The sequence below is a fragment of the Mustela nigripes genome, chromosome 3 (assembly GCF_022355385.1).
Source record: "Mustela nigripes isolate SB6536 chromosome 3, MUSNIG.SB6536, whole genome shotgun sequence".
NCBI classification, from domain to species: Eukaryota; Metazoa; Chordata; class Mammalia; order Carnivora; family Mustelidae; genus Mustela; species Mustela nigripes.
In genome coordinates, this window is record NC_081559.1 from 18,622,821 (window position 1) to 18,646,946 (window position 24,126).

A 24,126-nucleotide genomic window follows, 5' to 3' on the forward strand; every position below is an offset into this window, starting at 1 on the left:
TTTTTAAATGACAATAGGCATTTGCTGTAAAATATTTAGAAAATACAAAAAAGGGGCACCTGGGTGGCTCAGTGGGTTAAAGCCTCTGCCTTCAGCTCAGGTCATGATCCCAGGGTCCTGGGGTCGGGCTTCCTGCTCAGCAGGAAGCCTGCTTCCCCCTGTCTCTCAGCCTGCCTCTCTGCCTACTTGTGATTTCTATCAAATAAAATCTTAAAAATAAATATATATACAAAAAAGTCATTCACTTAGAAAATCCAGAACTTTTATTAATATTTTAGTGTTTCTTATTCCTAAACCTTTCATTTGTATATAAACATTTGTTAATTTTATTTTGTTAACTTTACAAAAATGAGATAGCTTCATGTGCCGCTTTATAGCTTTATTTTTTTTTTTTTAATTTATAATATTTGACAGATCACAAGTAGGCAGAGAGGCAGGCAGAGAGAGAGGAGGATGCAGGCTCCCCGAGGAGCAGAGAGCCCTATACAGGACTCGATCCCTCCATATAGCTTTTTGTGTTAAAGAGAAATAATGGCATAAAGTTCCTGGAACTGTGCTTGACCCCCAGAGAGCACTCAGGATATATTTCCATGGAGCTGCACATAGCTCTACCACATGCCTTTTAATAACTGTTTAGTGTATCTTTGAATGGTTGGAGCAACACTCATTTACCTACCCTTTATGGTTGGGCATCTCTTATAGTAAAACAGAACACAATCCCATTATCATGCCTTATTCTGGGGACACAGATAAAAACTGCTGCATTGTACCTCTCTTTAGAATTCAGATGGTATTCTTTGTCTTATGTCTTGTTCTTTTTGTAGGTAAAGTACTTTAACATTAAATGTTCTTATACCAAATTGAAGTTACTTTTGGTTTTTCACTGGATGTTAGAATTCCTCCTTGAGATTTTTGTGGTTCTTTGTAGACTGTCTTATGTCTTTAATTCGAAATAACTACTACAAGAGATCTGAAAGTCATGCCGGTCTAAGATGACTTCTCCAAAGAAGCATTAGAAGAAATCTTAGTTGGGGAAATTGGGAGAAGCTTAACTGGATTTGGGCACACTGAAACAGAGATTTTTTTAGGCATTGTTCCAGATGCAGGACAGACATAAACAGGGCAAAGCCTATAACCTTAACTTCTTAGATGCTAGAGGAACCTAGGGTTAGACAGCACGTGAATATTGAAAGAACCTCAGATAGTGAAGTGGTGAAAGAAGGTCAAGGATTGGAGGACAGGTTTCCACGAAGTGGTGTAAGACTGCTGCTTTCAAGTGACAAGTGTACAGCCCTTAAAGTGAGAGGGAGCTATGGGAGGATATGGGAGAAGATGCTTCGATCAGTTCCTCACGTGGGAATATGCTGGTGCAGGCAAAGACAGGAAGACACCGGGATGGAAGCCGCAGGGTGAGGGATGCCAACAGGAATGTGGTAGATTCAGACCTTTAGAATACTGGGGCTTCACAAAAAATTGGGATCTTAGTTTAGTTGTAATGGGAAACTTTTGGAGGATTATATAAAGGGGAATGACATTAATTCTTTAAAAACAAACAGACTAGCCACTGTGTGAGCATGTGTAAGATAGGCCTGGATGGAAGCAGGGAGACCAGGTAGAAGTCTGGTTCCGGTAGTTCAGGTGGGAGGCAAGAGGAGACTGAACTGAAAAACAATACAGGCCTAAAATACAGAGCGACTTACAACAAAGATATGAAGCGCAAGCCACAGAACAAATGCAGATGACCCTTAAACATGTCTTCATGCACAGGGGAAATGCAAAATAAAGCTATACTATGGTTTCTCTCCTATTGGGAGAAAAAATCCACTGATACCACATTCTTTGGTGAGACTGTGAAGGAACAGTTACATTCGTACGTTGCTGTTGGAAATGCAAAATGGTCTGACCCCATAAAGGGGAAATCGGCCCAATCTCACAACATTGCAGATAGATTTAACCCAGAAGTCCTACCCCGAGGAATTTATTCTGAAGATATACCCCACAGGTATGAAATCACATATTCACACAGTTTATGTTGCAATATTTTCAAGAGCAGAGTATTAGAAATAACTAATAAGTGTCCAGTAAGAGGCTGGTAAAATCAACTGGTGCCTCCACGTAGTGGAGAGCTACGCAGCTGTAAAGAAGAGCAAGGTCCTCACTGCTGTGCAGTGATCTCTAGGTTACATTACATGGAAGCAGCAAGGAGAGGGCACACAGTGATCTGCATGACAGCAGCAGGAGAACTAGATATTTAAACCAAAATCACTGTGAGAAATTCTTACTGCTTGTGTGACTTTGAGTCCTTTCCCTTTAGTGTTCGCCAAAGCACATATTTGCTTGAGGTGATATTGGCTGAGAGTAATGAGTGGACATTTCATGCACTTTACAATGAAATGCTGAATGTTCAGTTTTTGCTTCTGAGTTCGCTTGTGAAAGCTTTTTTTGGTCATTTATTGTGCTTTATATGTTAACGTGGATGGCTCTTGCATTTCTTTCCATCCTCACGAACAATGTTCTGTGTTACATAGTATAAAAATTAAATGTTTTACACATGAGAAGATGGGCTCTGAGGGGTATAAACTGAGTTGTTCACGTTTTGAAAATGAGATGATAGATCAGGGATATAAATCACAGATATATGGCATACTGTGGTAGAATTTATTGAATGATTTATCATGTGGGCTACTTTGGATACTACTATTTTCCCTTACCGTTTGTGTGTGTGTGTGTGTGTTAAAGTACTTAGGTTTTAGAATTAAAATATTAACATTGCCCAGTGTGAAATGAAATAAAGGTAACTCGCAGCCCAGAAATGTTCTCTGACATTCAAGAAACTGAGCAAAAATACTCCTTAGAAGTGTGTAAAGGAAAAAAGACGCACTTCACTACGAAATGGCAGGACTGAGAACCAAGGTAGATTCAGGTACAGAAGTGGTTTAGAAGCCAGAGGTAGGAAGCAGAAGAATTAGGAATTTCCTGGAAGGTGTGGACTCAGGGATAAAATGAAGGTAATTTTAAGACTTGAGAGACTTGTGTTAATGGGCCATAAAATGAGCACGGTCCGGTGTAAGGATGACGGCGTAGTTCAGTAAGTGCAGGAAGCCTTAAGTGAACAGGTGCCCAGCAGCTGGCCCAGAAAAACTGCTGACATCTTCTATTTAATTGGAATATATTGAAATCAATATATTGAAACAATCTCCTTGTGAAACACACTGCTTTGACACTTTCTTGGTCACTTCCTTCTTTCCCTAATATTTTGACAAGGAAAAATCATTTACTACACTTACAGTTGCATAATTTTACACATTTGGCCTTTAATAATGCATTTCATTTATTCTAAGTTGCTTGTATTTTCACATTTTTAACATCTCTGCATCTTATAACTGGTAGAATCTTTGATTAGGGGGCAAGCAATATTGGATGTCAATAGTTTTATAGATTTCCTCTGTATTTACGTTAAGATCCAAGTTTAATTTTTTTTTTTTGAAGCCCTACTTTCCTACATTAACCTGTCATGCTGTCAAGTTAAGTTGCAATTTAAATTGATTTTTTTAAAAAAGTGATGGGTCTTAAAATACAATTTGAATCATAGCTTCTAATCATGAACTCAGGAGTATTTCTCTTAGGTTAAAACATTCTTAGAGGTTTCCAAAAAAGTAATTTTGGGATAGAGTCACATACAAGATGTACAGTAATTTCATGCCATCTCTCTAAACCACTGTGTGTGCACACATGCCTATGTGCATGTTGGTGGGAGGTGGTAACGCTTCGCTTAATGGTTCGCAGTCTTTCTCTTTCATAGAGCAAATAGGGTAGTTCAGTTGTCTTAGGTTCTTGAGAAGACAGTAAAGGACAGGGCAGAAATACTGTGTGTGTGCTCATCTGAGTTTAATATCTAAAGGCTTAAGTATCCATTCTATAAAATAGCAATGTAGTTTTTGTCATTAGCAAAAATCGCAAGTTATATAGAAATTGTCATAGGCTAGAGACAGAAGATTATTATTTTCTGAAAACCTCATACAAACTGAGAACATTTTACGGTCCTTGTAATTATAGTACATATAATACATACATGTGATAGGCATCTCACCAAAGTGGAAATAATACTGTTAACTATGGGTGAAATAGTTAAATTGTATAATCAGAAGTGCAAATTAGAGACAGTGAACTTCTTCATTTATATCAGTAGGAATTTTTTTCTTTCAGGTATCAGAAGTCAGGGTGGGAGTGAAAACTGGTGCAGTTGATAGCACTACACACTAGAATGCTCCCACCTTTTTAATAAGAAAGCAGCTTTGTATTATACATTGAGTCATGACAACTATTTAACCTTATGGTCTAGTCATCCCATTTTGGAGATCTTTCCTAAGGAGATAGACAAAAACTATGTATATGAAGATTTTCCTCATAAGAATAGATGTTTGTAAGCAACCTGAACCCTAAAAATATGTGATTGACTAAAGTATGGGAATAACACTTGGTAGGCCATTGTGTATCCATTAAATAGTAAATATATTCGAATGGGGTTGAGATTGCTTGTCAGGAAAAAAGTAGGACATAAATGGAGCTATTTTTTTAAGGGTAAGTAACAAGGTAATGGTTGTGAGTTGATGAGTAATTTTTAAACAAAGTATTATTTTGGTTCTTGCAAATTTTTGTTCATGATAGGATATTTGTTAAAGGAAGGAGCAAATGACTTTAACTGTTTGCACCTATAATGTGACCATCAGTACTGCTGATTAACCTGGTTTCTTTCATTTACATGTTAATATCTAAAAATTAAAAAATATATATATTGACTTCTATAACCAGAGTTCATGGAGTAAATTGGTTAGTACTTGACCCAGGAATTAAATGGCCTTTCTCAGTTCTGCTCTCCTCTGTTGATACATCCTAAAAGGCTTCCATCATGCGCAACCCTCCCCCACACCCCCGTGATGGCAAAGGAAGCCTGGGGAAGCTCCAGACAGTAGCCAAGAATCTACAGCTCTGCCTCTTTTTTTTTCCTCTCTCTCTTTTTATTTTTTTTTTTTTATTTTTTAAAAAAATTTTTTTTTTTTAAGATTTTATTTATTTATTTGACAGAGAGATCACAGTAGGAGAGAGGAAGGGAAGAGATCACAGAGAGAGAGGAAGGGAAGCAGGCCCCCTGCTGAGCAGAGAGCCCGATGTGGGACTCGATCCCAGGACCCTGAGATCATGACCTGAGCCGAAGGCAGCGGCTTAACCCACTGAGCCACCCAGGCGCCCCCCACTGAGCCACCCAGGCGCCCCACCTCTCTCTCTTTTTAAAAAAGTATTTATTTATGTATAGAAACAGCATGAGTGGGGGGAGGGGCAAAGGGAGAAGGAGAGAGAATCTCAAGCAGACACTGCTGAATGGGGAGCCTGAAGCAGAGCTCAGTCTCATGACCCTGAGATCAAGACCTGAGCTGAAATTAGGGAGTCAAATGCCTAACCAACTGAGCCACCCAGGCGCCCCAGCTCTGCCCCTCTCAGTGGTTCTTGGGAAGTCCCAGGGCAGCAGTAGCTGGCCCAGCCTAAATGGAGTAGGGACAGTGCCAATTTCCTTCTTATCACTTGGGCTCATTTTGTACTTTTTCTGCATATTGATATTTCTTTTACCCAAGATCTCTTGAATTTTAATATTTAGATCCTTAGTAGCATATCTTGGTTTGGGAAGGTGTGTGTGTGTGTGTGTGTGTGTTTGTGTTTGTGAGAGAGAGAGAGAGAGAGAGATCCCTAGAATTCCCACTGAAAAGTGTTAATTAAACTTCTTTTGTGCCATAGGCACTGATAGGTAGTATGTTTATTTCTACAAACATTTCTGCTTATTTTCTAGATTCACATGTGATATATTTGCTTTTTTTTTTTTTGTAAGAAGTTGGTCATGAACGCTTTCGAAAGCCTTAGGTTAGAGGCAGCCGTGAAAGTCTTTGTCACTTTGAGCACAGCTGAATTCATTGATTTTCCAAATAACTAACATTGTCTTATTTTTCAAATATGTGGAAAAAAAGTTTAATTTTTATGTATGGTTCTTTTACATAAAAATGTTGAATAGAATAGTTTCTCCAAAAGCAGTCAAACAGACTTCAAATTCAGTGAAGGAATTTCCATGAAGAACAAAGCTATGTTTAGCTATGTAAATTTCTAGTGCTGGCAGTACCATTAAAATGGATGGTTCAGATTCCTGTTAAACCAAGAAGTCCGAAATGGTGATTGTGAAAGATTCTATTGGAGGAAAAAATGATTCTAGGTAGATAAGTTTGTGAAATGCTGAATTAGACATTATTTACTATATGACTGATATTTTTTTTTTTTTTAAAGATTTTATTTATTTACTTGAGAGAGAGACAGTGAGAGAGAGCATGAACGAGGAGAAGGTCAGAGAGAGAAGCAGACTCCCCATGGAGCTGGGAGCCCGATGCGGGACTCGATCCCGGGACTTCAGGATCATGACCTGAGCCGAAGGCAGTCGTCCAACCAACTGAGCCACCCAGGCGTCCCGATATTTTTTTTTTTTTAAGATTTTATTTTGTCAGAGAGAGAGAGCACTGTCAGTCAGAGGCAGAGAGAGGCAAGCTCCCTGCTGAGCGAGGAGCCTGATGTGGGACAAGACTGATTAGTTTTTTGGTTTTTTTTTAAGATTTTATTTATTTATTTGAGAGAGAGAGATCACAAGTAGAGAGGCAGGCAGAGAGAGAGGAGGAAGCAGGCTCCCCGCTGAGCAGGAAGCCTAATGAGGGACTCGATCCCAGGACCCTGAGATCATGACCCGAACCACCCAGGCGTCCCAAGACTGATTAGGTTTTAATGGACATTTTGATTCTCTAAGAGCCAGGGAAGCCAAGGATACTATTTTCTATTAGACTGCCAACACGCCTTTAAAAAACAGAACAATTGTTATGTGGTTTGGGGAATACTAGACTTAACCATTACTCTCTCAGGATCTTGGTCCGGTTTCTTACACGATTGGCTAAGTACTTTGGGATGGACCTTGCTGAGGAGTGTCATATGGTGGTTTTTTTTTTTTTCCCCCAGAGAATTTTGAGTGGTTCTTAACAAAGGTTGTTGCAATATGAAAGTCATTTGTTTGATAGAAGTATCAGGCTGTCTTGTCAAAAACAGTGAAGTAGCCCAAAAATATATTTCAGAGCTAACAGAGCTTAAAAAGAACAAAGATTATATGCAACCAGACAAAAACCTATTTCTGCATTTCCTATTTCTTGCTCAGACTGCTTTGCTTATCAGACTGTCACTAAACATCTTGAGGAAATGCAGAAACCATTTTGTTTGGAATCTTAGACACACCAAAGGTGTTTCACTTTTTTTTAAAATGATAATTTTATTATCGCATATAGTGGCAAACCCTCTTTTATGAAAGTTCAAGTACCTGCTTTGTATTCTTGTGTAAATAGAGAATTTCCCACCTTGGTACAAGGTGTGGACTACAGGCAGGCATACCTTTACATAGGTATAGACAAAATTTTTTACAAGTAGCCCCATGATCTGGTCCAAAAAGTACTCTTATTGAAACCCCAAATTAATCATGCAGCATGGATGGAGGAAGCAGGAGTTTTACTTTGGAAATTGAGAGCAAAAGTTAAAAATTACTTGCTATTATGGAAGTGTACCTGTAGAATAGAACATTGAACTTTCATACAGTTTTTTAAAAATCTGCCATGGTGGATAGTCTCCCATATAAACCACAGCAAACTAAATGAGTTCATTTGTTGAATGGAGTTAGAATTAGCTATTTGATTGTCTAAAGAATATTTGCTTGCCAAAAGCAACTTGTTTGGTTTTGACATATTTGGTATATTGAGCTGGTATCTGACAGTAATAGCCACAACATAACTTGCTTTTTGAGACTGTTTCTGGAATATGCCAGTAATATCAGCTTAAGGGGTGGTGACAGGATTTTTAATAGTTAAGTAGGAGGGGGAAGGCACAAATAAAATTCCATCCAAAAGTTGCATAGATTATTTAGGTGCAGGTTAAAAAGAAGTTGAAGACACAGCTTGGTTTTATTCCACAGATGTGAAGAGATTCTACAATTTTGTGGTTTCCCAGTATAATTTTATATTGTTGCCTTTACTGAAACTGGCTTTTTGTCATTACTAAAAACTCTTCCCAACACTGCTAAGTGATTAAAATTGATGTGTAGCTATTTTTAAAATCATGTATTTTTCTACTCAAATTGTCACACCTTTTTCTCTTCTTCCTATACAGAGTTAGCTTTGGAATCAAACCCTTCTGACCATCCAAGGGCAAGCACAATTTTCCTGAGCAAATCTCAAACGGATGGTAAGACAGTGTTTTTCCCCCTCTGAGAAAAAGATTGTTTTTGTTTTGTGTATTATAGAAAGTCCCTAAAAGAGCTTGTACGTTGGTTTAAGTGTTTCACTCTTTCATGTATTCATTTCTTATTATGATATCTGATGATATATTCTCCTTTCGTTGTTACGGATTTAGCTAGCAGAAACGGAGACTCTGTGTACACATTTTGCCACCTCTTTTACCAACTTTTATCAACTTATCACTTGTGACCGCATGATTTAGATATTGTCTAATTCTCCGTACTGCCTTGTCCTTTAACCCCTGACTCCAAAGAACAACGGTTTTCAAGATGAGTGATAGGATTTAGGCCCCAGTTAAGTTTTCATTTAACAAATTAAAAAAAAAAAAATTGTTAACTTACGGGGATTAAATCTGTGATTCTGGCCCCATTTTACACCAGCCTCAACCAACAAGCCTATCTCATATCCACATTTATTCTACTCAGAACTTCTGAGCTATTCAAAAATTTCTCATCCTAATGTAGTGGTGTGCCTGGATACATGGGACCAAACATGGCCTGTGGGGTTTCCTGGAAGGTTAGAGACTAGTAATCATTGCCTGTGTCCTTGATGTATGATGAGAATCAGAACTGTAGAGTTTTAGCGCTCCTGCTTGCATGCTTATTTTCCTTAATGTAATGTTAAATCCTTTTTTATTTGAACTAAGAGCCATACGTGACCAAGTTTTTCGGATGATTATGACAGCAGGAATTTAAAAAGTGAGGGCTCCATAATATTTGAAGTATGCGGCACGATAAAAAATGGGGGGTTTTAACCTGCATTTTCATAGAGTATGTACATAGCCTGACTTAAGCAGATCACTTCTGGTTAGGATTGCTGTATTTCTCTGTTTCTTCCACATGTAGAGACAGTGTGTGGAGACAGTAAAAGCAAAGCTTTCTCATGTCTCTGTCTCCTGAGTCATAAGGAATGTGTGCCTAGGATGTCACCCCACATTAAAGGAGGCAGTGTGGGAAACGAACAAACAAAAAATGGGGTCCAAGACCCTCATTGGAGCTTTTATTCTTCGTCTAGTCTTTTTTAGAGCAAAGTGATTTTGTGTGCTGTAGATAACAATCGGTTAGGTTAGCACACTTATTAAAATATAAATTTAAGATAGATACTTTCCAGTTGTGTAATGGCCCATTTATTTTTTAGCAAGGTATTCTAGTAGATCACCAATAAGTGCTTTAGGATGCTTCCAGAATACTGATGTATCTAGAAATTAGTGCCTGGCCAGAAACTGATTCTTAGAGCTGTCGGATCCTGGTAATTAAAGTAAGTTGTATATAAATATAGAATTAGAAAATACTATGTCGTGGTTCAGATATTCAACAGGTAAACATTTTTATTAGTTAAATTTTCACCTGGCCTAGTTTGCTTTGTCCTTTTCTTTTGTACATGGGGAGCCTTTTGTTTGTACCTAACAAAGAAAATCTGTTAGGTCAAAAAGTAAAACTAAGTTTTTAGATTTTCTTTATAGGATTCGTCTTGCTAGGTAATTTAAATTATAAATTTTGTTGGAAATTATATTTTTAAAATGAAATTTCACCTCATTGTGTGCATTGGTAATCTGTCAGATGAGTAGCAACTACTTTTACTTTTCTGTGGCATTTGTATCAGAATTGATCAGTTAATTTTTTTTATTCTTAGTGCGAGAAAAGAGGAAGAGCAACCATTTAAACCATGTAAGTAAACAGTTGAAAAGTTAAGTAAGAAATTAATAGTTTGAATTAAAAGTATGTATGTCATTATTCCCCAAAAATATAATGGATCCCATACTGTTAGCCCTGTAAGGACCACTTTTTGTAGATTTTCTGAAATCTCTTCTATTTTCCTCGTTACCAAATGTATTCTAGAAAGTCTTTGGCTTAGTAGTGCCCATTTTTTAAGGGTTCTGACATTTAACTTAAATTTCAGTAACATAGCTATGGTATAAAGTTCTGCCTTCATTTTTTAATCTTATTTTTTAACCAAAGTAACAAAAATGTAATAACTACGTTAATTTTTAGCACTCTCAACTTCCTATTGTGCCAGATGCAAGCTTAGCTTCGTCCTTCACCATGGCCTTTTTGCCCCTGCCGCTAGTCCCTCAACCTGCATCACGGTCTTTGTCAGAATCAAGGTGTATGTTGTTATGACTGTGCAAACGTTGTTCCCTGCTGAGCCATGTAGTTCTCTGCCTGTGCCTTCTCCTGTATACACCGCTTTCTTTGTCTTGAGTATTTCTGAGACATGAGCACTTCTGCACTTCTCCAGGGTAATCCGGGCCCCATTCTCCTAGCCAACATGATCTCACACGGCCAAATGCTGTAAGGAGCTCCCTGGCGGGTCTTTCTGCTTTCACGTTCTTCCTTTTTTGTGTGGAATTAATTTCCTGACACTGTTCACTTGCTGATTTTCTAATAGCTAATTTTCCCCCCAAATGTTCTAACAGTTGTCACATGTCCATCAGAAATATTTTTCGTTTACTAAAACACATCTGTTCTGTTTTTTTCTTGGAGACTGGCTTTTGTTGTTCTATTCCAGTAGAGTAGACTGGTTTTCACTAGGTTGGCTCTGTGTCTGTTTTCCTGGTATATCTCCTTGAAGTCATCTGGGATCTCACATAACTGCTGTCCTGTGTTGGATCCCCTATGTCCTAGATTCTCTGTTTCCCCTTGTCTTGTTACAGGCCCTTGTTTTACTGGAGCACATTTTTCTGGGAATAGGCAGAAGTTTTTAGAGATCTAGCTTCTCTGAAACTATTTGATATTTGATGAAGTATAGAATTCTATAGAAATTAATTTTTGCAGTTCTATAGACATTTCTTTATTGTCTTCTCATTTATTTAAAGTGTTGCTCATAAATCTGTTGACATTGTATGATACATTGTACATTACCAATTTTAGTCATTGTTCCCCCATCCCTTCTTTCCCTGAAACCTTCTAGTACCTTCTCTATCCCTGAGATTCTGAAATTTCATAATATGGTTTGATATGGACCTTTTCATTTTGTTGGGGCAAGTAAGTCTGCAGACCATCTCTCTTTCTAATGAGTGTCTTTGTGTGTGTGTGTGTGTGTGTGTGTGTGTGTGTGTGTGATTCAGATGTTGGACCTCTTGAACCAGTATTCCCGCACAGATCTCTAATTTTTTTCCTATTTTCCATTTTGTCTTGTTGTCCTACTTCCTGGGGACTTCCTTGACTTTATGCTCTAACCCTTCTCCTTCTATTGAATACTGAGCTTTATCTATCTTGTTTTTAATTTATAGAGTTCTCTTATAGTCTCTCGTTATTTATAGCATCTGGTTCTTTCATGAATGCGTTTTCTCATCTTAGGGTTTTTAAGAATTTTTGCACTTTTCATTTGCTTCTTAATTTTATCATTCCCATCAATTTCTTTTCCCGTTCTGATCTCTCTTATTTGTCAGAGGCTTCTCTCAAATATGGAGTGGTCTCTGCCTGTGTCTGTGATCTCACTGGTAGTACTATGCGTGAGCAGGACTTGTTCACGGATGGGCCTCCCTGTGGGCGTCTGGGGGCTGAGTCTCTGAATTCTGAGCCTGCCTCGGGTTCTGTAAGACAAACTGGCTTTCTTGTTGCCGTTCCAGCCTCTGTGCTTTTCTGTTCTGCTGTGTCAGTCGCCACTCCTTTGGTCTTTTCACCTTTCAAACGTTAAAAAGCACCTGCTATTTATCCTGTGTTGTATGTGTCCTCTGAAAGGAGAGGAAGTAGATTTGTGATCAGTCCACCATGTTTTTAAGTCAAACTTAGAACGTGTTTTGAAAATATATATTTAAGTTTAAAGTTTTAATTCAGTATAATTAATGATATTAATTCAGGCAGTATTTTCCATTTATCCTCATAATTAGCATACTACACTTTTCTCCTAATGCCTTGATTAAGGATTCAGACCACACACCCTGTCATATTGTCCCATTAATGCACAACATAGATGAAGCAGTTTTCATTAATGCATAGTGTTGGACATTTTAAAGTTGTCTTGTGAAAAAGACAACTTGTGCTGTGAAAATGAGAGACCCACAAGTGAACTTTAGCAGTAGGCACAATGGGCAGGACAGTGGCTGGGGCCTGGATTTCAACAGGTACTTGGCCTTTGATGGTAAGGCTTGGATTGTGATTTCCTAGACTTCTAAGTATGATTATTTTTTAGTCTTTGCCATTGAATCCTAAGTGTGTGAAATAACCTTTGTTGTAAAGATTATAAAAGTCCACCTATTCCGTTAGTGCTCAATGAATGAAAATAAACACTGCCTTTGTCTCTGTCTATTCTAGTAACAACTGAAATATCTGTGAACACTATACTGCTGTTTTTTGCTATTTGATTTTTTAAGTATTTACTTTTTATGACCCTGTGCTTGTCAGTGTTGTTTGTTGAGGCTGTAAGCCAGTGATGGTAAGCCTTTAACCATAAAAGACAATTGTCTTTAAATCTCGGCTAATTTTAAGCTAATAAATAATTATAGCTTGGTATATCCAGGCATTGTTCAGAGGCTTAATTCTGCCACCCTCTAGTTGAATATTAGGTCTTACTGAATACTGAAAAGTAGGCCTGACCTGATAGGGAAGTGTTCAGTGTATCTTTGGTTGGATCTAGCCAGTACACTGTAAGTTGCTGATTCACTAACCCCCCATATGGCTGTAAGACTACATCTAATTAAAATTTTTAAATGTTTCACACTAATATTTTCAAAGGCAAGCCAAAATATATTCATACTAGAAAAAAAGTTAATGAGGAAAGTGGGAATAAATATAACCCAAAGCTTTACCAACTGATCTATATTTTGGTGCATTTTCTTTCTATTCTTTTTATGGCTCCTCAGTATAGGTTTTGGTCAGCATTGACTTTTATTATTATGTAATTATACACCATAGTATACTCTACTAGTAGTGGCCTTAAAGAACTTTCTTTCATTTAGAGTAAAAGTATTTAAATGAATTAATTTTCGTTTTACATGCTGTATTTATTGAGATTCTTAAAATACGTATTGACTGAATAGCTTTAAAGAACATGACAGTGTTACATATAGTTGAACATTTCTGGTTTGAAGCAAAATTTAGTGATACTTTTCAAAAACAGAAGGTCTAGAACTTTTTGTTAGTAAGAGGTAAATGACTTTGTAGGAAAACATCTGAAACAGGCAAAGTGGTGTTTTTATATATCATGTGGATATTTCTGATTATTGGCTACTGGCAGCTTTTAAATGCTCTGTATTTTAAAAAGTAAACTAGATTTTTTTTTCCCCCTGCCCCATTTGTCGTTTATTTGAGGGGGTTGCTGACAGAGTGTGACAGCATGGCGAATGCTATTTTATATTGATAAGAGGAAGGAAGGCTCATCTGAATTAGTTAAAAAAAAAAAAAAAAAAAAGAAAGAAAGAAAGAAAAAGAAAAAAAAACCACAACAAACCAAGATTAAAATTGTTGGCATTCTTTGGTATCGAATGCTGCTATTACTTTTAACTACTTAGAGTGACTGGGATTTGTTTATTGGTCTTACTTTAAGGAAGAGAATTGTCCTAACATAGTTTAGGCTATTTCAGTATTTGACTGTTGCTATATACTTGGGCACAGGCTCTTCACAGATAAATGGATACTTCTAAAGTGTTTTAAAGATGGTTTATTCTATGGAGGGTCTCCAAAAGTTCATTGTCACCTCTTGGACACTACTGCAGATAAATCCTCATTAATTTGTAGTAAGATTTACCTTCCAGTTGTAACTGATTTTAAATAATTTGTCAGTTAATTCAACTCCTACTAATTTGTCCCAGAATCTGTGTTCAGTAGCTGGAGGTGGGAGGAATAAGAGTCCGCCCTTCTCTAGAGAAGCTTACTTTTTTTTTTAGGAGGGGAGGGGACACCCTCCAGCAGTTGGTAGCATGTAACAAGTGGCAGATTAGATGTGTGAGCGTACAGAGAAAGAAGTTTTGTGGTGTGACTGCTGGCAAAGGTATCCTGGAGGTAGATAGGGTCAAGCTTTCTGGGACAAGGAGAAAGAAAAAGGCATTGTAGGCATAGAAAGCGGCGTGAGGGAGGCAGGAAATTGTTGTGATGAATATCAAGTAACTCATAGAATAGAATTAATAAAATTTTTAAATGAATGGAAAGTCCTCTGAGGTTCTCACTTAACTAATATGATGGCAGTCTTATTTAAACATGAAGTTAAAGTGAAGTTCTCATAAGCTGTTTTATCTGGGTTTTTTTGGATATGAGAGAATATTAATGCAGTACTCTCTTGCCCTCCGGATAAGGAACCTGAGGCCCAGAGACACCTACAGCCCCCTTAGCTTATTAATGATAGAGCAACCCTGGCACAGACAGCTTCTGACTCAAGAACATTTGTTTCATCACACTGTCTCCTGAACTGATACATTTATTATTGGCTTTCATTTTCTGCAATAAAATGTTCTTGCATCAATATTATATAAAGCATTACATTTCATTGTAGTAAATGAATAGCAAAAGTAGAAAGTCTCAGCTGCTTTTCATAGTTTAGGGGGGGGGAAAAAACCACTGAAATCTTATTCTAAGCTCCTTACGTTAATATACAGGGAATTTATAATACGTGGTTGCCAGGTTTGATAATAGGTAATTTATCAAGGGCTGTAGTTTATAAGCCATTCCTTAAATCCCATCTGGGAATTTAGAGCATCCACTGTGTTTCCCATAGAGCTGCACAGGATAGCACACTCAAGCAGTTCATGAAGTGTAAGAAAAATCTTAATGCTTTATCGTTTGACATTTTAACCGAGGAAAAAACACACTTTTATAGGTTTAACTTACTGTGACATTTTCTTCTATTTCCCTTCCCCTTCAGGTATCTCCAGGGCAGCTTACTAAAAAGTATAGCTCATGCTCAACAATATTTCTAGATGACAGCACAGTCAGCCAGCCTAATCTTAGAACCACAATAAAATGGTGAGTACAACTAGGTTGCCAAGGGCTGAGTGACAGACGCCCCCCTCATGCTAAAAGCATCCTAGCCATACTTGATCTGATTTAAGTCATTTGATTGTCCTTTTCAGTAATCAGGTTAAGAAACTGGTGTCTATTTTATATTGCTTTCCAGGACCTCAGTCTGAATTATCAGTTTCCATTTTAATCTTAGAGTGCTTGGTAAAGGGAAAGCCAGTTAGCAAATAAAAAATCCCAGGAAAAGTATACCTCTTACTTAATACATTTCCGTTGTTAAGACATTGTTAAACATAATGAGGAGATGGAGAGGTGCTTTTTATTGGATGTTTCTAGAAAGAAGTATTTCTTTATGAGTTACAGGCCTTAAACAATGTATTTTGGAAGCTACTCTTGAAAGAAGGAACAGTTTGTCCCCTACTGGCACCAGAGTGTAACTGCATTTAAATTTAATTGAATTTTTGTCAGATTTTCCCCAAGATTCATTTTTTTTCTCCCTCTGCACTATTGCTGTAAGAAAATTAACTTCTCCTTCCTATCTCCCAAAGAGGGGGAAAATATACCAAGTCAATCTTGAGCAAATTCTCAAGCTTAATTTCTTTATGGATGAGATTTTACTCAACTGAAAATTATAATTTAATAAATATAGTTAATCTTAACTTTATAAATGTGTATCAATATAGAAATATATCTCTAGGACATATATCAGTCCATGTATAAGAAAACCACAGCAGAGAACAATGAAAGAGATGCTTTTGGAAACATAGCTGTGGTCAGGTTTATACAACAAACATGAACAGTGTTACGATGATGGAAACTATACCTTAATTTCCAGGAGCACCTTATAATCCACAATTAGGGTTGCACTTTTAGAACACCCCAAGATGAACCTTTCAAGCTTATTTAAGGAAGAGGATAAGCCCAAAACTGGATATGCAGAGCTTCCTGACTTCATCGAAATTGGCCAAAGAACATTATTAACATCTCTTTGGGACATGAGTGTTGATTTTCCAGAACACAGTTTAGAACACTACTTCAAAATATTAATATTCTCCTCTTGAATTTTATTTTTCAGTCTTAGAAACAACTGGCTTGTAAACTTTATTTTGTTTCTTATGTACCAGCTTTGTCAGCTAATTAAACTATCGGTAACTTCTACTTTAATTAAAAACAGCAAGTTTACAGTCATTATAATGTAACTTTTCTCTCACTCTTATAACAGCAGAGATCAAATCTGTATTTCAGCAAAAACTGAGCATCAAAAGTCTAAAGTCCTGAGCTTTGGCACCTAACAAGTAATCACTAAGTGTTTTTATTCAGCCAAAACACTGAATCCATTTGTAAAAAAAACAAAACAAAACTCTACTTTGGCTAGAGTTCCCAGCTTTTGACTACAGAAGATTCTAATATTTTGGTACATAATTCAAAAGTGGTTTTAAAGATTAACCTTGCTCAGACAAGTAGTTTTCATGCTTGTTTTTCCCTACTTGGCCTAATTTGTAGAAGTACAGTAAATTTAATTTGCTTTCATTAAGTTTTAAAAATAATTCAGTGCATTTATTGATGAAATAAATGTTTACTGAGAAAACTAATAGGGCAAATTGGTTTTTAGGAATGATTTTGAAAAATGTTTACATTGGGGTAGTGCATTGTTCTCAGTGGGGGGAGCATATTAGAATCACTTGTGCAACTTTTTTTCAAAAATCTGTTTCAAAATACATGCATTACCCTCTCCCCTACCACACTCTCACAAGCCTTTTGATAGGCTGAGGAAGGATACAAGGCATAATTGTATGAATGAAAGCATCCCGGAAGGATTCATTCATTCCCAGATTTTGTTGCACGTTGCAGTCACCTGGGGAACTTTAAAAGCCAATCTGATGCCCAAGTCATACCCAGTGTCAGTGAAATTAGACCATCTGGAGGTGGAAGCCAAGCAGTTTTTAAAGGCTCCTCAGGCAGTCCAGTGTGCAGCCAAGCTTGGAGAGAACCGCTGCCTGGTTAGAGTGTGGGAGAATGAGACCCGCTGCTGACCATCTGTGGGACCTTGGGCAAGTCAGTTTTAAGCCTTGGTTCCTTGTGTGTAAGATGGGTTGTTTAATTAAATGCTAAGGCTTCATGGTCCTTTTCAGCATAGAACTCTGAATTCTGTGATTCTAAAATCAAGTTGAAGATGAAACTGTTTGAAGCACTATAGAAGTATCCATTTTTGATCCTAATAGCATGTTAGGCCTTTTTACAAGTGCTCGTATTCTATAGATCTAATTCTAAAATTCAGATTTGCCTTCCCTCAATTGTTTTGAGCTTCATTTTAGACATTTTGAGGGCAAAGGGAAGCATATAACTTAACTAAGAGAACCCCTTTGTTGCCTGTACAAAACATCTGTGAGTAACTTAGGAATATAGTAACTTAAAGAGTGTCTGAGGACTTATATCTATCTGTTCATTAATATTTAATTTGGAAATACCTGTCATTAAATATTTTATTGTATAGTATTATACTGCATTGTTAGCACAGCTTATTTCGGGGTAACGACCTATTGTTGATTTTGTCAGTACTTATATTTGCTATTAAATTTTCTAATTATGATTTTAAATTATTTGGTATGGAACACTTTAATTATCAACTTTTAGGGCAACAATAAAAAGTGGGTGGGTTTGGTGAATAGAAAACTAAATCAATCAAAATGTAGGGTCTTTTTTTTTTAATACAAAAAATTATGGCTTAAATTTAAGCATGTGTACAAACAGATAGAACTTGTATAGGAGGATGAAATATTCTGTGGGTAGAGGGTCAAATGACAGGGAAAATGTGTAATAATTTATATATTATAATTATGCACCAAAACAGGTTTTGTAACAGTTGGTCCTCCTTTTTGCCAAAAGCCAAAGGACTAAAACAAGGGGGAAAGTGCCCATATGAACTGTTCTGAATTAGAGGATTTCAGGGCCGCTGGGGCCCTGGAAGGATCCTGTCTCCCTCCCAACCCCTTTTAAAAAAATGACTTCATGCCTAACGTGATAAAAGTAATTGTTACAATTTTCTTTTTCCTTCCACAGTGTGACCTTAGCAATATATTACCACATAAAGAACAGGTGAGCTCTTTTAAAACCTGTCTTGTTATTCCAGCTCCTTAATTTGCAAGATATCAAGTTTAGTGTTAGGTAACGAGTATAAATATTATTAGAATAAACTTGTAGAGTGCTTTTATTACACTATTGAAGACCCAAGGAGTAATTGTTCCTGTGGGTTATATTAATATTTACTGTATTAGAAATAAAATTTGAGAATTTAAAAATTAAATACACTGTGTATCAAAACAGGGTTTTTATGGCACTGTTGAAGTTTTGAGCGAGATAATTCTTTGTTGTGGAGGGTTGTCCTGTGCATAATAGGATGTTTAGCAGTCCACCTGGCTTCTACTCACCAGATGCCAGTAGCACGTCTCTCTCCCTCCACATTGTGTCCCCAGACATGGCCAGATGTCCCCTGGGGAACAAAGTCACCCCGGATTGGGAACCCCAGTGTTAACATAAATCTTTTTTTTTTTTTTTATTAAAAAGTAACTTTTCCACAACAAAAAAGTTGAGTGAAAAGTATGTCATCAATTTACAGTTTTACAAATCTCTTTACTATCTGGCTTAATAGAAGACAGCTCATTCTCATATCCTGTCTTCCGTGGTTTGTTTTGAAGAAACAATATGAAGACCCAGCCTTGTTTAGATACCGAGTTGGGAAAAGGTGCACTTTTAAAACCTTCAGATATGCTATGATACTTTACTAAAAGTCCACAAGTGCCAGTTTCTTAGGTTATAATGGAAATATATATATAATGGAATTTTAAATCGTATCAGTGAACTTATACTCTGTTAATATCTTGCACACTGAATGGATCTTTTACCTGTATGTAGTTTTAGAATATTATGCATTGGTCAGCTGGAAAGTACTAGTATACATTTCTTTATACAGTGTCAAAAACTCACTTCTGTTAGTATCACCACCTGTCTTATCAGAAGAGCCTTTAAGTATTGAGAAGCTATCAAGCTTACAGTAGATGAAGCTCATAGTAAAAGGTACAAGTTTTCCCAAAATCCTGATTTTTTTTTTTTAGCTTGATAGCCTGAATTTTATCATTGGCAACAAATACTTTATTTTTCTTGATGTTTCAGGCTCACTTTGTTCATTTCCTTTTTTTAAAGATTTTATTTATTTATTTGAGAGAGAGAGAGAGCAGGAGCGCAGGGGCAGAAGGAGGGGGAGACAGAGCTCCTGCCGAGCAGGGGGCCCAGTGTAAGGGCCAGGCCCAGGACCCTAATCGTGACTTGTCCTAACTGATTGAGCCACTCAGTTGCCCCACTTTGTTCTTTTTTTGTTTTTTTGTTTTTTAATTTTTAGATTTAATTTTAAGTAAACTTTATACCCAACATGGGGCTTGAACTCAAAGCCCTGGGATCAAGAGTTCCATGCTCTACTGATATAGTCAGCCAGGCGCCTCTCACTTTGTTCATTTTTAAGTTGTACCTTAAAATGGGGCACCTGGGTGACTCGGTCATTAAGCATCTGCCTTCAGCTCAGGTCATGATCTCAGGGTCCTGGGATCGAGTCCTTCATCGGGCTCCCTGCTCTGCGAGAAGCCTGCTTCTCCCTCCTCCACTCCTCCAGCTTAAGTTCTCTCTCTTGCCGTGTCAAATAAATAAATAAAATCTGTAAAAAGTGCTCTGTGAAAAAAGTGGTCTGTTCAGTTCACAACGAAGTCACAGGTTCTTTTCTTTCCTTAACTGTCTTGCAACATGCAGAAGTGTTTTATAAATATTTTCTAATTTTTCAGAATATTAGAAGGATCAAGGTTTAATAACACTGTTAAATCTTACTGCTTTATCAAGGATGTTCTTAAGTAGAACAGAATTTTTTTCAACTGCAGGCGGCAGGGAGGGCTGGTGCGACTGGCACCGCCACCTTGGTTTATGTGCAAAAACAAGCCGTTTTATTCCCTTTTATTTTGTCTACAGTCATTGCAAATGTCAAAGGTGTATGAGCAAGTAAGGTCTTTAGTATTCCTATAAAAACAGTTTTGACTTCATGAGCCTCAGAAAAGTGGAGCCGCACATCTAGAGAACCACTGTCTAAATGGGTAAAGTGTATTACTGGGGTGACCTTTTATATGAAAAAGACAGGTCTCTCTTAAAATTTAAGAAAATTACATTTTTAACTCCACCAAACTATTTAAGAGCGACTAGAAGAAATACATGGTAATATATAATATAGAGAGCTACAGAGAGAAAAAAAAACATGGAAAAAACATGGATTTAATATTCACATTTATTAAATTCTAAAGATTTTTTGCCCACCACTATTGGTTTATAAAATGTTCTTATGTGTTCCAGTGTGCAGTTAGAGGAGTGAAAATATATTTGGTTTACTAACATTGCCTGTGAGGGAAAGTCAGTGTTCTGAAAGGCACCTCTGGCTTGGCTGGTCATGGTAGAAGAGATTTCACAGAGGTCAGGAAACCCTCTGAAGGCCAGAATGCAAAAGAATTTGTAAAACTGTTTGCTTTTGTTGAAGGTTAAGCTTCTTCTACTCCCCTCTCTAATCCCAGCAGGTACTTTACAAAGATATTAATTTCTATATTAATTTTTAAAACGCATGTTCTTATTTTATAGAGATGCAAATAGATCCTTGGATATTTTTGATGAGAGATCACATCCACTCACAGTAAGTGTCAGTTTTATTTCTCTCACGCAGTTGCATTTATTTCATACTGATTTGATTTGAAATTAATTACCAGGAGAAAATTACTCCCTCTAGCTTAAAGTCAAAATCATCTTTTTTTTTTTAAAGGTTTTATTTATTTATTTGACAGAGATCACAAGTAGGCAGAGAGGCAGGCGGGGTAGGGGGTGGGAAGCAGGCTTCCTGCTGAGCAGAGAACCTCGATCCCAGGACCCTGAGATCATGACATGAGCCGAAGGCAGAGGCTTAACCCACTGAGCCACCCAGGCATCCTTGAAGTCAAAATCATCATAAGTCTTCTTCCCTACCCCATGTTGTGTCTAATCATTTTACCAAAGGAATGATGTATTAGGTATATACGAGCGCAAGAACTGAGCTGCAGCTTTGTAGAATTAGCAAAAGTGAGTAGATGTACCCAGACAACAGAAAATGTGTCTTCTTAAAAGATAATTTTCAGTAACTGCAAACAGTATAAGTATTTGCAAATAAGCCTAACAAATATGTTGTGATCTCTCTAAAGAAAATTCGAAAATGATTTAAATGTTAAATCCTTTAAAATAACAGGGAGCCTGGGTGGCTCAGTGGGTTAAGCCTCTGCCTTCAGCTCAGGTCATGGTCTCAGGGTTCTGGGATCAAGCCCTGCACTGGGCTCTCTGCTCAGTGGGGAGCCTGCTTCCCCCCCCTCTCTGCCTGCCTCTCTACCTACTTGTGATCCTTGTCAAATAAATAAAATCTTTAAAAAAAAAAAAAAAACTTTTTTTAATTTTTTAAGATTTTATTTATTTGACTGAGAGACACAGCAAGAGAAGGAACACAAGCAGGTGGAGTGGGAGAGGGAGAAGCAGGCTTGCAGCTGAGTGGGGAGCTCGACGTGGGGCTCAATCCCAGGACCTTGGGATCATGACCTGAGTCAAAGGGAGACGCCCAACCAACTGAGCTACTCACGCATCCCTAAAATAACAATTTTAACTTCCTTAGTTAATGACAGTTTACTCCCTCAGGTGCTCTCACCACGTGTGGCTGGTGACTATTACATAGGTCACACTTAAGAGTCTTACAGTTACAGGGAACAAACTTTTTCTATCATTTTTTTTTTTTTTTTAAAGATTTTATTTATTTATTTGTAAGAGAGAGAGAGAGTGAGAGCGAGCACAGGCAGACAGAGTGGAAGGCAGAGTCAGAGGGAGAAGCAGGCTCCTTAGGAGCCTGATGTGGGACTCGATCCCAGGACGCCGGGATCATGACCTGAGCCGAAGGCAGCCGCTCAACCAACTGAGCCACCCAGGCATCCCTCTATCATTTTTTTAAAAGATGATTTTATCAGAGAGAGAGAGTGCACATGCATACCCATGCAGATAGGCAAGCAGGGGGAGGGAGAGAGAGAGAGTCTCCAGCAGAGCCCCTGCTGAGTGTAGGACCCCATGAAGGGCTCAGTCTCCCCACCCTGAGATCATGACCTGACTGAAACCAAGAGTTGGATGTTTGACTGACTGAACCACTCAGGCAGCCCAAAATTTTGATAGAAAGGAATATATATATGTTTTCTGAGGTCATGCCTATATTTTTCTTTAACAAATGTGGTGGTACGTATCGAATCACTATAGTATTTTAATATCCCGTTGTTTATATCTAAACCACTAAAAGACATGTCACCCAATCAAAATCATTTTGGGAACATGGGCCCAAATGAAGACTGCAGTATTATGGGCGTTTAAGTACTTTTCCTCTGTGGATACTTAAACTGCATTTTTTTTTCCTTCTTTCAGAGAGAACAGGTTCCAGAGGAATACTTTAAGCATGATCCTGAACACAAATTTATTTACAGATTTGTTCGTACTCTTTTCAGTGCTGCACAGCTAACAGCCGAGTGTGCAATAGTAACTTTGGTAAGATAGTTCTTTCTTACAGCCTGTTTCTTCAATGTCAATCTTACAGCACAGGGTATGGTCCTGCTTTTCACATAAAAATAGGTTCCTGAAATGATCAACAGAAGTTTATTAAAAGAAACTCATTGAAAGTAAAAAATACACACATTCAAACTTAATATCATTATTTTTCAAAACATTGCTGTTGCTTTTCTCATCACAAAAGAATGGCTGTTAAAGGCAGCAGGAGAGATTTCTGGTTTCTCCTTCCATACCTCTCAGTACACAGATGTACACTCAGTGCACACATGTGCACACTCAGGTGGTGTGCTGGGGGACCACAGGCAGTAACAGAACCGTCTGGTCCACAGGCAGAGACTCATTTGGTGTAGATCTAAGCTGAGTCCCAGATTATTTCGGTATTCCCCACACAGTTCTCATGTGTGTCTTGATTGAGAACTGTTGCCCTAAATTCTCTGTTCCTTGGGTGATGGGTGTTCATCCACCCCTGGTGTCCTTTTGAGCCTGCCTGTGAAGTTGCCCAGGGTTATAGCACCGGAAGTACTTCTAAGGACCTTTGTGTTATCCATACAGAATTCCTGTGGTAAGATTTTATCGTTGGAAAAATAATTCTCTTTAAGTGAGAGACAGCTGGGGTTATTTTCACTCCTCTGTACAGCAGACCTGTAGGGGAAAGTTAACTATCTGGAGGGAAAGTTAAATGTCTGGAGGGAAAGAATACTTAGGTCAGTGCCTGTATTCCTTTAGTATCCAGTTAGAATTTAGGAGAGGAGGCTTCTGTTTTTGCGTAGAGACCCCTCAGTGGGCACTCAGGCCATTTCTTTGCTCTGTTTTTGAGTAGAGACCCTTCAGTGGGCACTCAGGCCATTTCTTTGACCATTCAGAGTGGCTAATCCATGCTGGAAAGAGGCAGAGTGGTCCTCCCACATGGAGAGCAAGACGACGCCTGGAGGAGAGCATCTGGATTGGAGTTGGGGAGTTCTTTGTAGACAGGTTAAACGTGACATGCCCGTGAGATAGCAGAGTGACACTGTCTAGTCATCAGTTGAATATATGAAACAGAGCATGAATCCGAGCTAGGCGGAGGGAATTAAAGAGTAGTAGCTCTTCAAATGCAGAGAAAAGTAGAGAATAAAAAGTAGATAGAAGCTAGATCTGTAAGGACTACTAGCATTTAAGGGACACATCCTCAGAAGAGTGGCTAGAGAGTGGTAGGACCCAGGAGAGAATAATAAGAAATGCCAAGATATGAG

At 37.8% G+C, this 24,126-nt stretch overlaps 1 protein-coding gene across 2 annotated transcripts in view; it reads left to right on the forward strand.

The window, feature by feature from the left end:
* CCNYL1 (cyclin Y like 1) overlaps positions 1–24,126 on the forward strand; it is a 37,640-nt gene that overhangs the window by 3,565 nt on the left and 9,949 nt on the right. Inside the window, exons 2-7 of one of the 2 annotated variants that reach the window (XM_059393317.1) lie at positions 8,233–8,307; positions 9,993–10,027; positions 15,159–15,259; positions 18,314–18,349; positions 20,918–20,969; positions 22,754–22,873. In XM_059393317.1, the coding sequence (XP_059249300.1) occupies positions 8,233–8,307; positions 9,993–10,027; positions 15,159–15,259; positions 18,314–18,349; positions 20,918–20,969; positions 22,754–22,873 (419 nt within the window). The remainder of the gene's footprint in view (positions 1–8,232; positions 8,308–9,992; positions 10,028–15,158; positions 15,260–18,313; positions 18,350–20,917; positions 20,970–22,753; positions 22,874–24,126) is intronic. The other variant, XM_059393319.1, reaches the window with a different exon arrangement.